Source organism: Schistocerca serialis, chromosome 7 (genome assembly GCF_023864345.2).
Source record: "Schistocerca serialis cubense isolate TAMUIC-IGC-003099 chromosome 7, iqSchSeri2.2, whole genome shotgun sequence".
NCBI lineage: Eukaryota > Metazoa > Arthropoda > Insecta > Orthoptera > Acrididae > Schistocerca > Schistocerca serialis.
Genome location: NC_064644.1, coordinates 323,034,319 through 323,057,209, shown reverse-complemented (window position 1 = coordinate 323,057,209; position 22,891 = coordinate 323,034,319). Strand labels below are relative to the sequence as shown.

The following is a 22,891-nucleotide window of genomic DNA, read 5'->3' as shown; positions in this document are numbered from 1 at the left end:
GACGAATACAGGCCTGCATCAATGCAAGAGGACGTACTACGGGTTATTAGAGGTACCGGTGTGTACAGCAATCTGGACCACCACCTCTGAAGGTGTCGCTGAATGGTGGTACAACATGCAATGTGTGGTTTTCCTGAGCAATAAAAATGGCGGAAATGATGTTTATGTTGATCTCTGTTCCAGTTTTCTGTACAGGTTCCGGAACTCTCGGATCCGAGGTGATCCAAAACTTTTTTGATGTGTGTACATTCCCCGCTACATTCTCTGCCATCCTGCACCAATGATCAGACACTAGCAGCAGCCGGACTACAGAATTACCGTCGCATGCGTAGGCTGCTTTTAACACCGCAACACAAATGGCTGCGTTTGGAGCGGTGAAGTGACCGAAAGCATCGCCTACTTGTGGATGGCGTCACATTGTGTTCAGCGATGAACCGCAGTTCTGTACGACCCTGAATAACCATCGGCAGCGAGTATGGCGACCTCCCGGGAGAGGTCTCATTATTCCAGTGTTTTGGAGCGGCACAGTAGTGTTACTCCTACCGTCACACTGGGCAACCTTCGGGTATGAAAAAAATGGTTCAAATGGCTCTGAGCACTATGGGACTTAACATCTATGGTCATCAGTCCCCTGGAACTGAGAACTACTTAAACCTAACTAACCTAAGGACATCACACAACACCCAGCCATCACGAGGCAGAGAAAATCCCTGACCCCGCCGGGAATCGAACCCGGGATTCGGGTATGACATGAGGTTTTGGCAGGTATTAATTGGGAGGGTTGGAGGAGGCGGGTGACAGGGTGGTAAGGGACTCTGACGGCACAACAGCACGTCGGGAACACTCTACACCTTCGGGTGTTACCTTTCATGTGACAGTACCTAGGTGCCATTTTTCACTAGGCCATTGCTTGTCCACATGTGGCACATGACTCTATGAACTGTCTTTTATGAGGTACTGGCGTGGCCAACAAGATAGCCAGATCTGTTCCCAATAGGACATGTGTGAGACAAGCTCGAAATTAATTCCGTCCCTGGCCGGTACGGGGATATCACAGACCCGTTACATCATTTGTAAGCCATCTTACCTCGTGATAGGATACAATGGCTTTATGACACACTTCCCAATCGAACAGTGCATATATCCGACCTAGAGGGAGTGCAGCGTCATACTGGTAGCTGGGCTCATGCTGCCGAGTATTTAGTAAATCTGATTAGATTCTGTAATCAGTGAAATAACATCGCATGCCCTTTCAACCCGTGAAGTTTCATTTCTTTTCCTCGTCCCCTTCAGCGTGCTTCACTTTTTTTTGACAGTCAATGTGTTACCCTACGATCTTTAGCCGTCCTCACACGTGACTGACCGAGCGAGGTGGCGCAGTGGTTCGCACACTGGACTCGCATGCGGGAGGACGACGGCTCAATCCCGCGTCCGGCCATCCTGATTTAGGTTTTCCGCGATTTCCCTAAATCGCTCCAGGAAAATGCCTGAATGGTTCCTTTGAAAGGGCACGACCGACTTCCTTCCCCCTCCTTCCCTATTCCGATGAGACCGATGACGTCGCTGTTTGGTCTCTTCCCCCAAACAACCCAACCCCACACATGACTGAATCAAATGGTTCAAATGGCTCTGAGCACTATGGGACTTAACATCTGTGGTCATCAGTCCCCTAGAACTTAGAACTACTTAAACCTAACTAAACTAAGGACATCACACACATCCATGCCTGAGGCAGGATTCGAACCTGCGACCGTAGCGGTCACGCGGTTCCAGACTGAAGCACCTAGAACCGCACGGCCACACCGCCGGCGTCGCTGAACCCTTACGCCCTCGACCTGGACGTAGACAACGTCGAGATTTACAACTTCGACGGTTGGCACTCACACGATGACAGTGGTTGCGTTCTGCAGTGTGATCAGCAACGCAGCGCTCTCAAGGCGTTAGACATCTGCTAGACCTGTCACACCATCCATACGAATTTTAGTTGGGAAAATGGACACACGAGAAGGAAGAAGGCTATGATTAAATAGTCCCGACGAGGCGTCATTTATAGATGGAGCACAAGCGTGGATTAGAGAAGTTTAGGGAAGGAAAACGTTCGTGCGTTTTACGGGATCCAACCCAGTATTTGTCTTAAACGATTTAGAGAAATGGTGGTAAACTTTGATCTACATGGCCGGACGTGCCTTTGAACTTCCGTCCTCCAGAAATGAGTCCAATGTGTTAGCACTGTGCCTCATTACTCGGTGACATGCGCAGAACATCTGCGTTAATTTCATTGGAGATTTTCGAAGACGGACTGAGAAAACCTCATGTAACATTTGCGTAATCTCTAAAGCGTTTAAAGGCGCTTGCTGCGTTGAAAATTAAACTTCAACAATATTCAGTTTCCTCCGTGTCAAAATGTACTGTAAGATATCCGAAAACGTTAACAAAGTTCAGAAAATCTGTGAGTGATTTCTTTTTTATATTCCAAGTGGAATGCAGCTAGGGCTTTGAAGTTACGAGAGGATTGCCCCACCAACTACGCCATGCACATGTTGCTATAGTCATCAAAATTTGTACTTCAGCCTTTTTCATTGCAGATGCGTATTATCATTGGTTGAGCATAACGTGTACAGAGATTTTTAATTCCATCAACTTTTTACTTTCGCAGATACGATGGCACTTTCAACCACTAACGCTTCTTAAACATTTTATTGTATCAAATCGTACCCAAAACGACACGTATTTTATGTATCTTTAACGCGCCAGTCCGGTCAGTCCTTGAATTTTTCTTTATCACTTATCACTTCTTTGCACCGTAGTTCAGCGTCCACGTTAAACTGTACGTCGCACTACAGCTATCTGGATAAGCTAGTTGGAAGGTTGGAAGAAGGCAACACTATATTCCAGGCGGATTACCAGTTTTCCGAATTATGGCAGCTTTACTTCAATGCGCCGGTACCTTGAAACAGCGCAGTTCCAGTACTTGGTTTTCCATAATTGAGCTTACGTACTCTGGAACTGGGCTGTTTCAAGGTACCGGCGCATTAAAGTAAAGCCTTACGTCGAATTGATTCACTTTTTGTAGCACTTTACGAAAATTTGTCGTGAGTTATTCCGTTTTTGACGTTAGGGAGTGCTCGAAAATGTAAAATTCTATGTTATGACGTCACAAATATGCCGTTCCACATTTTGACGTCACAAATCTCATGTCATTTCTTCGTGTGGTGTTGCTGGCTAGGACGCCTCTTCGGACATCTGTAAGTACATAGGCCTAGGATGTCAGTCGCCTGTTAATTGTCAGGGGTGCATGTATAATTTATCTAAGCTTCTTAAAAGTTTGTCAGAATCTGATTATGTTGCATTTTATGTTTCACCTTTCCTACATTTGGTATATGGAAGTGTCTTCTATGAGAAACACGCATTTTTAAACCAACAATGTCACTATTTTTTCTTCCAGTTGATGATGGTTGAAACACCAGAAACCCGTCGAATAAATATGTAAAAATAAATTTTCTTGAGACAGGCTAGCTTCTGTCCCCAAATCGGCTCGGATTTTGAAAGCTTAGTACGTGCAAATATCAACTTGCCTTTTTCTCAAATGATACCCTGTGAACCATGGATCAAGGGCAACCGGCAGATACCGTATTCCTAGATTTCCCGAGAGAGTTTCGCACGATGCCACACATATAACAACAAAAGTATGAGCGTATGGAATGGATTCTCAGATATGTGAGTGTCTCGAAGACTTCGTAGGTAATAAAGCCCACTACGTTGAGTGGGCGGCGAGTGTTTATCGGAGACAATGATATTCTCAGGAGTGTCCCACGCAACTGTCATAGGACCGCTCGTGTTCTCCACATACATACACGATTTGGCGAATACGGTGATGACGATTAAGTGTACGCAAAAGTGTTGTCGTGGAGTGGCTGTGGGATGTTACACAACTACTTAGACAGAATTTCTGTTTGTGTGATGAATGGCGGATTGCACTAAATGTGGAAAACTGTAACGTCATGCAGATGAGTAGCTGAGATATCCTCTATTGTTGAAATACGATATTTGTGATGTGCTTCTTGACACAGCCACGTCGATTGAATACGATTATCTATGACAACCCTCCTAACGCGATGTAGAGAACGAGCTTGTAAGGTCAGTTTTAGGAAAGGCGAATGATAGACTTCAGTTAATAGGGATAATTCTAGGAAAGCGTAGCTCGTCTTTTAAAGGAGACCGCGTACATAATACTTATGCGAACGATACTCGGCTACTGCTCTGATGTTCGGGATCTCCACCAGGTCAGATAAAGGGAAGACATCGAAGCTATCGAGAGGTGTGCTGCTAGATTTGTTACCGGTAGCTCCGATTAACTCGCAAATACTACGGAAATTCTCCGTGAACCCAAATGAGAATTCCTGTAGGGGAGAAGAGGTTCTTTTCGCAACACACTTTCGAGAAAGCAATTGACCACACAATGATTCTGATGATAGTAACGTACATCCCGAGTAATGACTGGGAAGGCAAAATCAGAAGAATTAGGGCTGCTTCGGAATCATCTTTCTCCCATCACTTCAGTGGAACAGTAAAGGAATTTGGCAACAGTGGTGAAAGATACCCTCCGCCATGTACCGTAAGGTGGGATGCAGAGTCTGTATGTATGTCTGTATGTAGATTGTGACATGCTCTTTCAATCGGAATTATATTTCCAGAACTATGAAATTTAAAGATATTTGTTATTCTGCGCAAAATTCAATGTAATCATACCCATACTGGTTCATTATAAAATCTGGTGCTTAGCTCTCTATGACTGCACAAACATGTCTCCCTCGTATAACAGACTCCACATGGGTCACTAATACCACATCTCTTCACAAACTGAGCAAGTCAATAACGCGTTGGTCCATCTCCGGCCCGTATGCAAGCAGTTATTCGGCTTGGCGTTGATTGTCGGAGTTGTTGGATGTTCTCCTGAGAAATATAATGGAAATGCTGCCCAACTCACGCTTTAGAGCGTCAAAATCCCAAGATCGTCGGAGGGCTCTGCTCACAATTCTCCAGCGTTGTCAGTAGAGGGAAGATCTAGCGACATTTCTGGCCAAGGTAGTGTTTGGGACGTACGAAGGAACGCAGTAGAAATTCTGGCGGGCATTATATTGCAAAAATGTAGCCCAAGATGGCTTGTCCTGAGGGGCAATAAAACGGGGTGTAGAATATCGTCGATGTACCGCTGTGCTGTAAGGGTGCCGGAGACAACCAATGGGTCGTGCTATGAAATGAAATGGCAGTCCAGACCATCACTCTTTTATTCTATTCTGTCTGGCCTTACTACTGACGACAGCCGAGTAGGCATCGTATCGGTGTCCGGGCGTCTCCAGACATGTCTTCGGTGGTCATCGGGGCTCAGTTCGAAGTGGGACTCATCACTGTAGACAATGCTACTTCAGTCGGTCAGAGTCCAGGCCGAAGATCAGTCGGAAGACACCGTGGACAGCTGTGGGATACCAAACTGGGGTACCCTAACTTGGACAGCAAGGTCGCCGGATGTCTCCCCAAATGAGAACGTTATGGGGGGTACGGGCAGGGCCATCCAACCAGTTCGGGATTTTGGCAATCTAACCCACCAGGTAGACAGAAGTTGGCACGATGTCCCTCAGGAGGACACCTAGCAACTCTATCAATCAATGCCAGACCGAATAACTGCTTGCGTAAGACCCAGATGTGTACGAATGCGTTATTGACTTCCTCAATTTATGAAGCTCTTTCTCTTCAACAAAACATCTGTCCTATACAGATAATTCCTTAGAGTGTATTTAATGTTACTTTTAACATTAAGGTATTTATGTTTTTTTGTTAATTAACAACAGAATTCTTTACAGACGAATGGAAAAACTGGTAAAGCCTACCTCGGGGAAGATCAGTTTGGATTCCGTAGAAATATTGGAACACGTGAGGCAATACTGACCTTACGACTTATCTTAGAAGAAAGATTAAGGAAAGGCAAACCTACATTTCTAGCATTTGTAGACTTAGCTTTTGACAATGTTGACTGGAATACTCTCTTTCAAATTCTAAAGGTGGCAGGAAAAAGTACAGGGAGCGAAAGGCTATTTACAATTTGTACAGAAACCAGATGGCAGTTATTAGAGTCGAGGGGCATGAAAGGGAAGCATTGGTTGGGAAGGGAGTGGGACAGGGTTCTAGCCTCTCCCCGATGTTATTCAATCTGTTTATTAGGCAAGCAGTAAAGGAAACAAAAGAAAAATTTGGAGTAGGTATTAAAATCCATGGAGAAGAAATAAAAATTTTAAGGTTCGCCGATGACATTGTAATTCTGTCAGAGACAACAAAGGACTTGGAAGAACAGTTGAACGGAATGGATAGTGTCTTGAAAGGAGGATATAAGATGAACATCAACAAAAGCAAAACGAGAATAATGGAATGTAGTCGAATTAAGTCGGGTGATACTGTGGGAATTAGATTAGGAAATGAGACAAAGTAGTAAAGTTGTTTTGCTATTTGGGGAGCAAAATAACTGATGATGGTCGAAGTAGAGAGGATATAAAATGTAGACTGGCAATGGCAAGGAAAGCGTTTCTGAAGAAGAGAAATTTGTTAATATCGAGTATAAATTTAAGTGTCAGGAAGTCGTTTCTGAAGGTATTTGTATGGAGTGTAGGCATGTATGGAAGTGAAACATGGACGATAAATAGTTTGGACGAGAAAAGAATAGAAGCTTTTGAACTGTGTTGCTACGGAAGAATGCTGAAGATTAGTTGGGTAGATCACGTAACTTATGAAGAGGTATTGAATAGAATTGGGGATAAGAGGAGTTTGTGGCACAATTTGACAAGAAGAAGGGACCGGTTGGTAGGACATGTTCTGAGGCATCAAGGGATCACAAATTTAGTATTGGAGGGCAGCGTGGAGGGTAAAAATCGTAGAGGGAGACCAAGAGATGAATATACTAAACAGATTCAGAAGGATGTAGGCTGCAGTAGGTACTGGGAGATGAAGAAGCTTGGACAGGATAGAGTAACATGGAGAGCTGCATCAACCCAGTCTCTGGACTGAAGACCACAACAACAACAACAACAGAATTGTTAATTTCATATCCAATGAACGTAATATATGGTTTACACAGAAATCAATTATTGTTGTTTATAAATGAAGTGATCGATACCCGCAGGTATCGGAGGATTCCTAATGAGCTTTAGGCTTGATCGTATGACGAGGCGCGGCGGTGACAGCAGGTGGCGGCGTCTGTTGCAGGAGCGGCGCCGGCGCGCCGGGCGGCGTGGGCGGCGGCCCGCTGGGCGCGGCCGGGCTCAGCGTGTCGCACGACTCGGTGTTCACTGCCGAGCACCACAGCTCGTGCGAGGACATGCGCAGCGCCTCCTCCCTCTCCATACAGCAGCTCGTCAAGGTACGTGCCGCGCTCCTGGCTCACGAGTCACGTGCGCGCAGCTTAATCAGGCGTGCATTGTGCGTTCCATCCTGGGAAACGCTGCGAATCTGTTGTCAGTGTGACGAAATTCTCAAGAGTCCGTGATTCCTAGGATACTTTCGTTACCTTCGCTTATGTCTCAGAATCGTAATTTTGGCAGTTATATCTAGCGCGGTAGCTGCTAACCGCCTCAAAATGCATCTCAGGTGACTTAACGGAACTTGCTAATAACGCACTTCATCAAGCAAACGCCTTTTGCAAGCGAGGAACGTGCTGGACCTACATAGAAAACAGAGAACAAATACGTCTATTTAAGGATCGCAATCGCGTTGTACAGACATGGTTAACCTAAAAGCGTGTATAGACAGATCAAATACTGAAAGAGCAAATACCTTAATTTGGTATTTCTTAGGACAATCCTTTAGACAGGGGCGTCTTCGAGTACATCAGGCCGACATCGCCTTCGTCAACCTCTCTAAATACTAGAAATTTAAAATGTTAACAACGGATAATAGAATTGACCAATGATCGAACACTCAGAATGCAATCATATTGCCGAAGCCTTATGATAAAGCTTTACCTTTCTAGATGGACGTGAGTGACTCCAAGACCGGCATTACGCGTACCCACGTTCACAGGCGCAAATAATAGAACAAGATGGGGCTTAAGTAGTTAGCATAATGCACCACAGCGTCGTGTGCTAGTACTGACGCCTAATACGGAATCACCTTTTTGGATGGCGCTGCCATGCATCTACTATAGTCAGCGACAGTGTTAATGGCCTCTGGCTGCGCAGCTCACAAGGAAACTTGGCGGGATACACACAGACAGCAACTACGCCGCGTTCCTGCATCTTGATAACATCACAGACTCGCATGCCTCAATCCGCCTCACTTTTGAAGAACGAGTACACTTTAAAAATAAGTCCCTTGCCTGTTTTTGAAATACTTGACTGCCTCTAGGTGTTGCCGCCATTATGAGAAACCTCACAGAACACACATAAAACAACAGAAATTAATCAGTCAAAGTTTCGCGCGAGTAAAACACGATAAAAAGCTTAAATATGACTGACGTTTACACAGTAGGGAATGCAGAAAAAGGCTGAGTGCTAACTGGCTAGCTGCACAGCTGTCTAGTGTGCATCCCAGCCCAGAGGCCATAAATGCTGTCGTGGACTATAGTAAGAATGAGAGATCGTAAACCGGATATACGTTGCTACTAAAAACTTTATGAATATAATGCACAGAAAACATTAATAAGATAGAATTACTAGAAGCAACACCTGTGCATTAATTTATCCAAAAATTATGACGGAGTAAAAATACAGAAGAAAGCGGCAAACTTAACACATAATACCAGGGTGTATAACACAACACACAGATGCGGTGCGTAAAAAGGTATTACGTATCATATATCACTAGAACCAGAACATTAGTAACACAGGACCATAATTTCAGACGAAAAGGTCCACCTACAACAAGCAATACTGCGTCATACAGACCAAGAATTTCTAACTAACTAGAAAATTCTTTTTATAAAAATACCGAAGTAAAATTATTACGCTTGAAAGATACACACCAGCGTAGGAAGAAGACGTAATGCGGGTGAACTCTTTCTTCTCATTTCTATTTTACACTTACATTAATATATGTAAGATACGTCGACATTTGAAGCGACAAACACGCAATATCATTTTCTAATCAAAAAACACTAAGGGCTTGGCTAACAAGACGACATAGGGGCAGAGAAGAAAAGGGCTCATATTTAGGCAGAAATGCGAGAGCCCCAGGATTACATTAATAACACCAGTTTCATAACTTCTAAAATGGCCTGATTAGCGCCAAATATTTGGTCGTTAAGAAGGGACACATCTTCGTCCTCCATATACTTAAATATTTCAATTTCTTCCAAAATGTTTAACTTCTTACTCTTTTGCGCAAAATGCAAAATCTTAAGATTTTGTGCTTGCGGAGGACTATGGCCACTGGCTTTAACGTGTTGAGCAAAGGCAGAGTTCTGTTTTATCTGTCCCCATCTGTTGAGGAGATGTTCTTGTAATCTAATTTTAAAGGTTTTGCCTATTTGTCCGTCATATCCTACATTACAATCGCGACACTCCAGCAGATATACCCCCGATGCCAAATGGTTGTTCTTTTTAGGTGATTCATTATGTATGTACATAGACTGGAGATTGGCATATACGAGAGCCCACTCCCCGAGAAAGTTTTGCCAGTTCATAACTAAAATTGCCCATAAATGACAAAGAAATGTAATTGGGCTCCTCGACAGGAGCTGCATTGGGTGTACTCCGAACAGACATTGTTATTTTGTCGTGGTATAACTTTTCAACAAGCGGAACACTGTAACCATTATTATGGGCGATATACTTTAGAGTGTCAAGTTCTCTATTAACGGCGTCTTCAGATAATGGCAATTCGCATAAACGCGTGATCATAGCTCTGAAAAAACTAATTATATGCTGGCGAGGATAGCAGGAGAACGCATGAATAATAGCATCTGTAGTCGTGGGTTTCCTAAAAATATCCGTAGAAACTTTGTTATCACGTAGCTGTAACCGCAGATCTAGGTAATTAAGGACTCTGTCAGTATTCGTATCCTCATGTTTGAAAATCATCTTTGGGTGAAGGACATTAAATTCATCAACTAAACCCGAAATTTCTGATTCATCGCCATTAAACACTATCAGAATGTTGTCAACATAACGCCGATAAAATAGAATTTTTTGGCAAAAATAGGACTTGCGTTTAAACACCTCGAGCTCAATGTAGTTAACGAAAACATTAGCCAAGAAACCAGCCGAAACGCTGCCCATAGCCAGGCCATCTCTCTGACTGTACATGTTGTCGTTAAACGAGAAAAAATTATATGCCGTAAGAATTCGAAGAAGAGAGGTAACCTCAGTAATTTCTTACGTTATCAATCGCTTATTATGAAAGAGATTCTCCTGAATAATCATAATGGTTTCTTCTATCGGCACATTTGTGTATAAATTCTTTATCTCAAGGGATAACAGACGACAGCCTGTCGGGAAGACCTGGTCATGTAACAACGTAACCAGTTCTTTTCGACTTGTCTGCTCGAAAACAAATTCTTTTTTCAGGATCTGCAGAAGAAATCTTTCCGCAGGTTCACCTATATTCCCCCTTGCATTAATTAACGGGCGGATAGGGAAATCTTCCTTATGAGTCTTAATTTGGGCCCTCAATGCAGGAATTTTAAGATTCATGACACGCATTCTTAGCAACCTGTTAGAGGAAATGATAAATATACATACTTCAAGACAAACTTTAAGTTCCCTCGCGTAAGTCACCGATGGATCGTGATCTATTAGGTGAGTGTTATTCTCTTCGAAGAATGACAGGACCTTATCCACATATACTTGTCGATATATAATAACGGCTGAGTTCCCTTTATCTGCGTGAGTAACAAGGGCTTCCTCATCCTCGAGTTTTTTGTTTATAGGTCTCAAAATTGACATCTCATCATTATGGTTTTGCCTTTTTACTGCCTTAGTTATTATATCACTCGCCCTACAGGCCAATTTGACATTTGCTTCTTTAGCAGTCGGATACGAAATGACAAACAATATTTTTTCTTTTGATATGAGTACAAATTAACAATTTCGGTTTTATTTCTTTGATTGTGTCATGCAATCTTGCTTCCTGCAGGTCAATAGGAAGTACCCTATGGGTTTCGATGAGTGAGTTTGAAATAAATCGCCGTATCTTTGACTTAGAAGCGTCAGTTTCTGTCATCGCCTAGGGGCTGTAGACATCCGTGTGTGGTATGAATTTCGACTCGATACGACTACCCGTTGCTGAGAAAGGTGGTTTTCAGCAATCGGACAGACGGACACCAGACGGATAACAAAGTGATCCTGCGAGGGTTCCGTTTTTAGTGACTGGGGTGCGGAACCCTAAAAAAGAAAAGAATGGTTTTCTCCCGTGTTTGAAACGTAGCGCCACATTGACTTCTATGCGTGTCCCAGTGACGGAGAACAGAAGTATGTACGTGAGGTCTGATTTCTGTACAAAATCTAGGCGCACCTGTTCTAGTTCTCGCACGTACTCATCCAGCACTGTTGAGGCCTCCAATCGGAGTATCCCTGGCAATATCTAGAAAGTTGGCAGAAGCGGGAATATAAATGCCTGCCTTCAGGGTCGGCGAAAGCAAGTGGGACAAACCCGCTCCTTGTATCTGCCCGTCTGCTCCCATCGCACTGCAGACAGCGTGACTCGCTCCCATCTAAATAGAGCATCAGGGAAACGGGCTCCCCGCCTCGCAACCAGGCGCCAGCTCAACAGCGGAGTCTGTCGCTTCATCGCCGCTGCTGTACGCAGGAGACTCCGATTCAGTATAACTTGATCTTTTGTATCCCAAGTCTTTCTGGTGCGAATTTTGAAATTTTCTCGGCGTACTGATTTTTCGATTATGTTTCGAGAGTACAGCTGGCCGTCGTTTACAGCGACGAATGATATTTTAACTAAACAGATGCCGTGTGCAGCTGAACCGTCGTAGACTCATGTCGGCTGTCAGCTTCTTCTGAATAGGGCTAATTGGAAGCAAGATTAAATGCACCGTCGATGACGAGGTCATTAGAAAGACAACACAAGCTGTTCTTTAGGATGGCCGGGGAATGAAATCAGCCGCAATCTCTTCTTGTATATACGTGGATACTCTGCAAATCACAGTTAAGTGCCTGGCAGAGGGTTAATCGAACCACCTTCACAATAATTATCTATTATTCCATTCCCGAACAGCGCGCGGAGAAAAACGAACACGTACATATTTCCGTGCGAGCTCTCATATCCCTCGTTTTATTATAATCATCATTTCTGCCTATGTAGATCGGCGTCAACAAAATATTTTCGCATTCGTAGGAGAAACTGGTGATTGAAAATTAGTGATTAGGTCCCGCCGCAATAAGAAACGTCTTTGTTTTAATAATGTTCTCTCCTAATTCTGTATCATGTCCGTGACACTCTCTCCTCTCGATAATATTCTTTTCTTTGTACTTTCTCGATGCATTCCGTTAATCCTGTCTGGTACGGATCCCACTCCGCGCGCCGGCCTTGGTGGCCGAGCGGTTCTAGGCGCTACAGTCTGGAACAGCGCGACTGCTACGGTCGCAGGTTCGAATCCTGCCTCGGGCATGGATGTGTGTGACGTCCTTAGGTTAGTTAGGGGATTGATGACCACATAAGTTAAGTCCCATAGTGCTCAGAGCCATTTGAACCACACCGCGCAACGGTACTCCAAAAGAGGACGCACAAACGTAGTGAAAGCAGTCCCTTTAGCAGATATGTTGCGCCTTCTAAGTATTCTGCCAATAAAACGCAGTCTTTGGTTCATCTTCCCCACAATTTCCTATGTATTCTTCCCAGTTTAAGTTGTTCCTAATAGTAATTCCTAAGAATTTAGTTGCACTTACGGCATTTAGATTTGGTTGATTTATCGGATTCCTTTTAGCAGTCTTGTAAATGACCTCACACTTTTCATTATTGACAATTTTCGCATCATACAGATATTTTGTTTAAATCGTTTTGTAATTGGTTCTGATCTTCTGATGACTTTACTAGACATTAAACGACAGCATCATCTGCAAAGAATCTAAGATTGCTGCTCAGATTGTCTCCTAAATCGTTTATATAGATAAGAAAATACGGAGGGCCTATAACACTACCTATGGGAACACCATAAATCACTTCTGTTTTACTCCATGACTTTCCGTCACTTACTGGGACTTGAAATAACAAATACAGTCACATAACTAAGAGGATATTCCGTAAGCATGCAATTTAATTACAAGCCGCTTGAGTGGTACAGGGTCAAAACCCTTCTGGAAAACTAGAAATACGGAATAAATTTGAAATCCCTTGTCAATAGTACTCAAATTTCGTGTGAGTAAAGAGGTAGTTGTGTTTCACAAGAACGATGTTTTCTAAATCCGTGTTCACTACGTGTCTATAGACCGTTCTCTTAAAGGTAATTCATAGTGTTCGAAACAGTATATGTTCCAAAATGTTTCAAAGCGGAATCGTGGAAAAGCTAAATCTGAATGGCAGGACGCGGATTTGAACCATCGTCCACCCTAATGCGAATCCAGTGTTCTGCCGACTGAGCCACCTCGTCCATTTTGCGGTATCTCTAAACCAGGGGTTTCTAAACTTTTCCTCTGACGGAACACTTTCAGAATCCTAGTACTTTGATGGAACACCTTGTTTATTTTGAACGATAATAATTTTTAAAAAATATGAAAAAAGTTATCTTATTCAGTGATTTCTACAGTTTTAAATCGCAAGCAATGACACGGAAATCATAATAAAATTTTAGAAATACAAGTAGTACCGTCAAAATGTCAAAAAAAACGCCTTGTTTTCGCGGAGCACGTACTCACTTCCACCAGTGTTCCACGGAATACAATTTGGGGAACCCTGTTCGGCATGCATCGTAGAGCCTTTTGTTACTACTGGTCGTCTGAGCCTGCAGGTGAGTGCCGTATCGTCTGGTGTGCATGTATTTCCTAATGCTAGGTGGTGACGGGGACGTCTGCGGTGTAGATAGTGTACAAGAAAGGGATTAGCAGCGAACCTTGAGGCACTCCTGAAAACCGGCAACTACGACTCTGCACATCGATGAGGTGGGAACGGCGTTCTAGGTAGCTGACGAGTATTTCCACTAGAGAGCTGTGTGATAAGTTTATAAATCAGTCCCTGGTGGCAAACACTGTCAGATGCGCGGGAGACATTCAGTAACAGCATTCCGAATTGTTCCATGAAGTTAAACGCTGAGGCTGCTTCTTATACCACTCTGAGCAGCTGGAGAAGGGAGATGTCATTCGTCGAACCCAAAACGTTCACTGATATCAGCTACCGACGTCTCACAATTCACTAGCGGAAATGCGAAAATCGGCTATGCGGTGGGTTGTCGCTCCCCGTGGCTCTTTCTTGTCTTAGAACAAATGCTAGAAATAATGGGATTCAATGCGAAAAACGCAATTCATAGCCCCTTCCCGGTCAATAAGATTTTCCACCACGGACTTTAATAATAGAATCCCTAAACGAGATAGCAGTAGCCCAAAATTGTTGTTTTTCGTATTCCATTTTATTGGTGGTAAATACACAACGCTCAGCAATGGTAGACTTGGTCAAGTTCAAAAGGTGAGTGCACCGTTGTTGTTCTACGCAGCGTTCTGCTACGATGCCTGGACGATCCATACTACTGGGACAGCGGCTATTAGTTGGGTAACGGTTAGACCACAGGTGCATGAGGAGCGCACACGGCTCTGTCTCCGCCGTGTTAAGATTTGAAACCTACATCTAAGTCTCGTGACGGGAGGCTAAAAGTCGAGTTTCTAACATTACGCACTACGCAAAGTGGAGCCAAAAGTATCAGTTTTTCTCGTGTATAGCTGAAATCAAGTACTGATTTTAACAATTGATCGACTTGATATATAGTAGTAGTACACTTAATCTCATTTCTTCGAAATTCCAAATACTTCTGCTATGGTTATCCTTTTTACATTTGGCCACGTGGAAAGGGCAACGAACAGGAGTAGAAGACAAAATGTCAGTTTGTCAGGAAGTATTTAGTTTTCTGACGACTCCTCAACAAAACTTGTGAAACGTTTTTTGACGTTTGTATAAGAAATGGCATATGTTCCAAAATTTCCAGTTTTTACAGACAATAAGCTTTTACGTTTCATTGACTTTTGCTTGATCCCATACAGATACCGAAACAGTATCAAAATGATAAAAATAATATATTAGAAAACGTTGGTTACAGAGAATATTCTTGTAATGAGTTACATATTAATTTTCTGTTGTCTTAAAATGTTCGTCATTCATCATAATTTAAATAAAGAACCAGCGTATTATTGCGAAATACATAAGTGTAATGACCCTATACACTTAATTCGAATTAAACACAAATAAATACTCTCTGATAGCAGACCATTCTCTCCTGCTAGACAACGGTATCACTCCTCACCTTCGGCCTGTAAACTCAGTGACTTAATCTGGAAAAATGTGCACACAACTGTATTCTTTTTTTAAAGCTACTTTACCTGCAACCAAACACTGCACAAGATTTAACCACAGTAAAGAAACCTTTACTAGAAATGCTATTATTATTGAGCAGTAGTCCAAATTCGCCTGTCACTAGTGATAGAGATGTTTGTTTCATTATAATAATGTCATGCGTAGTCTGTATCATGAATGGTCTAAGGCAGTCGTGAGCAAACTTTGGTGACCGCAGGCTTGATTCACATCCTCAATACTATAATGACCATGACGTTAATTTTTACGATGTGACGCACCGACGTCAATGGCACCCCTTTCCCGACACGCCTCGCCAACAAAGTATGCCTCAACACTTACTGTTTTGAGAGTTCATTCATTTTGTGCTCACCCCATCCTCAAATGCTTAAATTTACTTAAGTGTCGTGAACATTCGTTCTTTACTTACAACATTTTGTGGTAGATGTCTTAAAAACTCCCATTGCAAAATTCCGCAACACCTTTAGTAAAGAAACAATGTTCACGACACGTAAATAAACATCTGAAGACGAAGTGTCAAGCATCTAAAGATGTCATCATTGAAAAATAAACTGCTATAAAGGTAACTGGTTGCAGCTTATTCCTAACAAATTACTTTCAGTAGCAACTGTTACAGTGTTCTAATACGTCCAAAGTGGATAAGAGTAACTTACTAATGTTTATACCAGGACGAACAGAAAAACAAAATACGGCAATGAGACAGTCAGTCCCAGTCAACAAGCAATTAGGAGTAATTTTGCGATTTCCGGCCATAGAAATGTCCTTAGAGTTTTTGAATTTTTGGTGTTTTACTATCCACAAGCACTATTAGCAATCATTTTTTTAATAGTTGTCCAAAAATACTTTCGACGACTGTTCGCATAGGCAAGGGTTGTTTCTGTAACACTAAACAAATGATGCCATTATATATTTGTTCATTTTAAAACGTTTAACAGTCTAAATCGCTTGAACTTATCATATAGTGGCTGTATTATACAGACGCCAAACTGGAGAAATGATAACAGGGTGGCGAATTCCGGAAACGTGTCACGGCTGGAGTGCAGTGCGAGCGTCTTGCTTTTTCACGAACCACGGGCCGGGTTGAAACAGGGTCACGGGCCGGACATGCGTGGTCTACGAGAGAAGACACGGAAAGCCACTGCTTCCACGATTTGCCCTCATTGACGACAGTGTACGCCTAGAGTGATAGCGAGCGGCAACCCGCCGCACATCTGAGTTCGCCTTACCGCCGTCGAAGACGCTGCATGCTGAGTGTGAAAGAACGATCTCGCAATTACGATCTTGACGTATGCGCGATACACCAATAAATTTCTCAACCTAACAGCCGAGATCAGTCTTCGACGGCTCACATGAAGAGGTGTGGGGGTGCTGAGTTGCAATATCGTACGTGATACAAAATGACAATTGGCTGCATTCCCGAGCCGGCCAAGGTGGCCGAGCGGTTGTAGGCGCTACAGTCTGGAACCGCGCGACCGCTACGGTCGCAGGTTCGAATCCTGCCTCAGCCATGGATGTGTGTGATGTCCTTAGGTTGTAGTTCTAAGTTCTAGGGGACTGATGACGTCAGAAGTTAAGTCCCATAGTGCTCAGAGCCATTTGAACCATTTTACACTCCCGAAACATCATTGAGTGACACTTTCTTGTCTTTGCATGTGTCTACAGCCTTATATGTTGAGCAAGTTATCGACCATACCATGTTATATACTTTATTAGATTCCCTTACAGACATTAGGCATTCAGATTTTTCTCTGAGGCGTATTGTCACAAAAATTAAAGTAGTTCGAATTCCTGGTTCAGATGAAGGTTTTCTGGAGGTTACTCTTGGTTGTAAGGAAAATTCTAGAACTAGTATTATCCTTTTATATATTTCAAATCAGGAACTCCATTTCCAGTTTTCTGATATTTGGCTAGAAGTATTCGGACTCTGTAATGACCCTAGATCTCAAACACACAGCCCTATCTTCGAATAGGGAAACAAAAGTAATAAATATTGATATAATTTTGTGATGGATGTTGAACACATACACATTCGTTTGTCTGGACCAATGGACAACATTTACAAGACAAAAATAAAATTAGTTGTAACCTACCCCCGTTCCGACTAAGGTATTCTGGATGGTTCTAATCGTTATCAGACGAACGGTCCAGTTTAAACTCGTCCGTATTTTACTTTACAGAGAAAAGTTATAAAACATCTGTAGCTGCTCCCAAGGGTTGCGAAAAAATCAAACTGAGATCAAAATCAATCTCAGCTTGTCGGTATTTTTGGACACGTAATTAGTAATTTTTTTACGAGGGCGAACTGTAAAGTAATGCCTCCGAATTTTTTATTTGATAATTCTTAAAGCTTTTTAAATAAAACAAACGTTATTGACACTATACATCTATGTTCCTCGTGTCTACATATATGCAGCCATCTGTCGCTAGAGGGCTCCCGATTGTGATGTGTAACATGTCAGTGTGTAGCGTAATTATATCGGTGCTTGAGAAACAGCATCCTGTAATCATCTTCCACACAGTCCCGACTTGGCCCCGTCCGATCTTCGTCTGTTTCCAGAACTTAAAGAACGCGTTCTCGGACTTCACTTTGACAGTGACGAAGCGGTGCAAGCTGGGGTGAGGTGTGGGTTCGTCAACAAATATTCTGTAGTAACAGTATCAACAAGCTGGTCTCTCGATGGGAGAAATGTGTTCGTCGCCAGGGTGACTATGGTTCAAATGGCTCTGACCACTATGGGACTTAACATCTGAGGTCATCAGTCCCCTAGAACTTAGAACTACTTAAACCTAAGTACATCACACACATCCATGCCCGAGGCAGGATTCGAACCTGCGACGGTAGCGGTCGCGCGGTTCTAGACTGAGGCGCCTAGAACCACTCGGCCACGGCGGCCGGCTAGGATGACTATGTTGTGAAATAAAAACAGACATGAAGAATAAAGATGTAGAATGGTAGTAACATTTATTTTATTTAAAAAGCTTTAAAAATTTTCACATAAAAAATTTGAAGGCGTTACTTTTCAGCACAGCCTCGTAAAGCGAATAGCAAGTTACAAGAAGATAGTGTTCTTTTCTCAAATTTTATCTATTACAAATGGTAAACGTCGGTGAGTTTCACATAAAAAATTTGAAGGCGTTACTTTTCAGCACAGCCTCGTAAAAGCGAATAACCAGTTACAAGAAGATAGTGTTCTTTTCTCAAATTTTATCCATTACAAATGGTAAACGTCGGTGAGTCCCGCTATAATAAAAACAACTTTTTTAAAAATATAAAATAGCTTTTTCTGTGCCAGTCAGGGTTTTCTTTTCATTTATTTCTCGCACTCCGCGTTTCCGAAAGTCATTCCCATTTTCCGGTACGTTTTTAATGTCTCGTGCAATTTATGCGTGATGTTTTCGATGCGTGAAGTGCTGCATTGTTCCGTTACGTTTACTGTAATACAGAAACACACGCAATATTGTAATTAATGCTGGAAGTTGGTAAATAGTTAATGGCGAATCCGGGAATTAGATTACGAAATTAGACACCCTAAGTAGCCTGTGATTTGCACCATTGCTAAAACCATACAGTATATGTAACTGAAAGTGAGGACATATTATCTGAGCACTGTCATTTTAGTATATTTTTTACCTTTTATTTGTGTTGTTCTCGTTTATCATTTGTACAGGCATTCTTGTCGTCTTTCGTGTGTTACAAATTAAATTTTTCTGAAGCGTCAAGTGCTACGATATGATACCACTAGCGCCATCTACTGGATATTTTGTCATCTCAGGCGTTATGCGTGCCTTGTGCACCTACTTACGTTTTAAATCTATCATATTCACATGGTCCAAAAAAATGTTCAAATGTGTGTGAAATCTTATGGGACTTAACTGCTAAGGTCATCAGTCCCTAAGCTTATACACTACTTAACCTAAATTATCCTAAGGACAAACACACACACACAACCCATGCCCGAGGTACGACTCGAACCTCCGCCGGGACCAGCCGCACAGTCCATGACTGCAGCACCTGAGACCGCTCGGCTAATCCCGCGAGGCACACATGATCCCATACTGCCTGCATGACATTCTTCTCCCTGACTCGGTACGCGTGTTTCATGCACTCTTCATTGTATTGTTTGTCTTTTAGCTACCATCTCTGTGCTACTCCTGATTTTTGCAACCTTTTCCAGATATCCTTAAGATGGGCAGTCGAAAAGCGTCAACAAAGTAGTTGCCTCGCATCTGTTGTTGTTGTGGTCTTCAGTCCTGAGACTGGTTTGATGTAGCTATCCATGCTGCTCTATCCTGTGCAAGCTTCTTCATCTCCCAGTACCTACTGCAACCTACATCCTTCTGTATCTGTTTAGTGAATTCATCTCTTGGTCGCCCTCTACGATTTTTACCCTCCACGCTGCCCTCCAATATCAAATTGGTGATCCCTTAATGCCTCAGAACATGTCCTACCAACCGATCACTTCTTCTAGTCAAGTTGTGCCACACACTTCTCTTCCCCCCTAACCCTATTCAATACCTCCTCATTAGTTATATGATCTACCTATCTAATATTCAGCATTCTTCTGTAGCAACACATTTCGAAAGCTTCTATTCTCTTCTTGTCCAAACTACTTATCGTCCATATTTCACATCCATACACGGCTACACTCCATACAAATACTTTCAGAAATGACTTCCTGACACTTAAAGTTATACTCGATATTAACAAATTTCTCTTCTTCAGAAACGCTTGCCCGCATCTCGTGGTCGTGCGGTAGCGTTCTCGCTTCCCACGCCCGGGTTCCCGGGTTCGATTCCCGGCGGGGTCAGGGATTTTCTCTGCCTCGTGATGGCTGGGTGTTGTGTGCTGTCCTTAGGTTAGTTAGGTTTAAGTAGTTCTAAGTTCTAGGGGACTTATGACCACAGCAGTTGGGTCCCATAGTGCTCAGAGCCATTTTTTCAGAAACGCTTTCCTTGCCATTGCCAGTCTACATTTTATATCCTCTCTACTTCGACCATCATCAGTTATTTTGCTCCCCAAATAGCAAAACTCATCTACTACTTTAAGCGTCTCATTTCCTAATCTAATTCCCTCAGCATCACCCGACTTAATTCGACTACATTGCATTATCCTCGTTTTGCTTTTGTTGATGTTCATCTTTAAAGACACTATCCATTCCGTTCAACTGCTCTTACAAGTCCTTTGCTGTCTCTGACAGAATTACAATGTCATCGGCGAACCTCAAAGTTTTAATACCTACTCCGTATTTTTCTTTTGTTTCCTTCACTGTTTGCCTAATATACAGATTGAATAACATCGGGGAGAGGCTACAACCCTGTCTCACTCCCTTCCCAACCACTGCTTCCCTTTCACGTCCCTCGACTCTAATAACTGCCATCTGGTTTCTGTACAAATTGTAAATAGCCCTTCGCTCCCTGTATTTTACCCCTGCCACCTTCAGAATTTGAAAGAGAGTATTCCAGTCAACATTGTCAAAAACTTTCTCTAAGTCTACAAATGCTACAAACATAGGTTTCCCTTTCCTTAATCTAGCTTCTAAGATAAGTCGTAGGGTCAGTATTGCCTCATGTGTTCCAATATTTCTACGGAATCGAAACTGATCTTCCCCGGGGTCGGCTTCTACAAGTTTTTCCATTCATCTGTAAAGAATTCGCGTTAGTATTTTGTATCCGTGAGTTATTAAACTAATTGTTCAGTAATTTTCACATCTATCAGCACCTGCTTTCTTTGGGATTGGAATTATTATATCCTTCTTGGTGTAGAGGGTATTGCCTCGCATCTAGTGACTATTAAATAGCCGGCCGCTGTGGCCGAGCAGTTCTAGGCGCTTCAGTCTGGAACCGCGCTGCTGCTGCGGTCGCAGGTTCGAATTCTGTCTCGGGTATGGATGTGTGTGATGTCCTTAGGTTAGTTAGGTTTAAGTACTTGTAAGTCTAGGGAACTGATGACTTCAGATGTTAAGTCCCATAGTGCTTAGAGCCATTTGAAACATCCATCCAGCGTCCATATCAGACTGTTCGACTTTTTAAACTTCGTAAAATAGGCGTATACCTCTTGCGTGAGTACGTGTCACATCTTAGGCACGTGAGAAGTTACGAGATAATGACCCAGATATTGGGGAACCAGAACAGGGAATGAATTTTCACCCTCGGTGCAGATATGAGGGTGCTGCGAAGGAGATGAAGATGTACAGCGGAAGTAGCTTAGGGTCAAGAAGAGAGGGGGGAGGGGGGGGGGAGGAGCCCGGGCCCCGTGCCCGGCGCTGAGTCAGCCTGCCGCTGTTGGCAGCCCTGGGGCTGCGCGCGCACGCCGGCTACTCCCACGCCTGGGGCGGCAGCCCTGCCCCGCCGGCTGTCCAGACAACCTGTCGCCGCCCCGTGACTCACCAGGGCGCGTCTTGACTCAGCGGGCCTCCCCGGGGAACAGGTTCCTAGTCCCTGATTACTGACCACTGCCCCAGTCACAGCGTGTAACTCTCCTGTTCGCCGCGCAAAATGCGGGAATGTGTTCTCGGCCGTAAAGGCCGCGTGTGTGGTTTCATCCGTCTGTGCTACGCGCTGCTCCCTGCTGACTGCATCGTAAGTCAGCTGCTGGCGATCAGGCTGAATCATTCACTCTGCGGCGCTGTGTGCACTGTTATGAAACTTCCTCGCAGATTAAAACCCGATTCACACTGGACGGGACGGAATTGAAGGCGACTTCGCCCTCAAATCGTTATGAGTATAAAACCTTCTCTGCCTTAGGGTCGCATAGAATGCGAATACCTGCTCGAGCTTTCGAAGATAAATGACCATCCCCTCCGTCAGAAGATAAGTGTCTGCCGAGAGCTGCTTCCCTTATAGTTACAAGCCTTTTTCTGGTCGGGCAAAGTCGCTTGGAATTCTAACTTCTGTTGGAGGAGTGACGTCACCTGTAACCTGGGATTCGAAAACGCAAATGCAGGACATCTGCAGTGAGGCAGAAAGCCTTCGCTCTCCTAGCGGGCCGCATTTTAGGGGCGTAAGTGGATCGGAGACCACCCGCAGCATCACCTATCCCCTTAAGGGTAACGATTTTTGGTTGTATTTGTTTGAAGCCACACCGTCTCAATTGCTCTTCTGCAGGCACCATCTCAACTACAGTTGTTGGTGCACACGCGAATTTTTACCGCTTCTTTCATTACAGAATCCTACGAAGTCGATGCCTGGGAGACAATCTTCGGGCTCTCGAAGTTGTGTACCCTACCTTAAGGCCGTGTTCGGCTATCGCTGATTTATTAGAATTTCTGTTCTTGACTTGCCGCCTACTTTCAGTACAGCGCTCAGCTATGATTTTCGCCATATTCACATGGCATGTTGTAGACGCCAAATACTCTCTGACACAAGTTCTCTTCCACTGGACGTA

General features: G+C 43.4%; 1 protein-coding gene across 1 annotated transcript in view; it reads left to right on the top strand.

The window, feature by feature from the left end:
* The window catches only part of LOC126413042 (dendritic arbor reduction protein 1-like), a 752,774-nt gene extending 730,865 nt beyond the window's left edge, over positions 1–21,909 (top strand). The window contains exons 7-8 of the mRNA XM_050082938.1: positions 7,255–7,274; positions 21,797–21,909. Of these exons, the coding sequence (XP_049938895.1) occupies positions 7,255–7,274; positions 21,797–21,909 (133 nt within the window). The remainder of the gene's footprint in view (positions 1–7,254; positions 7,275–21,796) is intronic.
* The last annotated feature ends 982 nt before the right edge of the window (positions 21,910–22,891 follow it).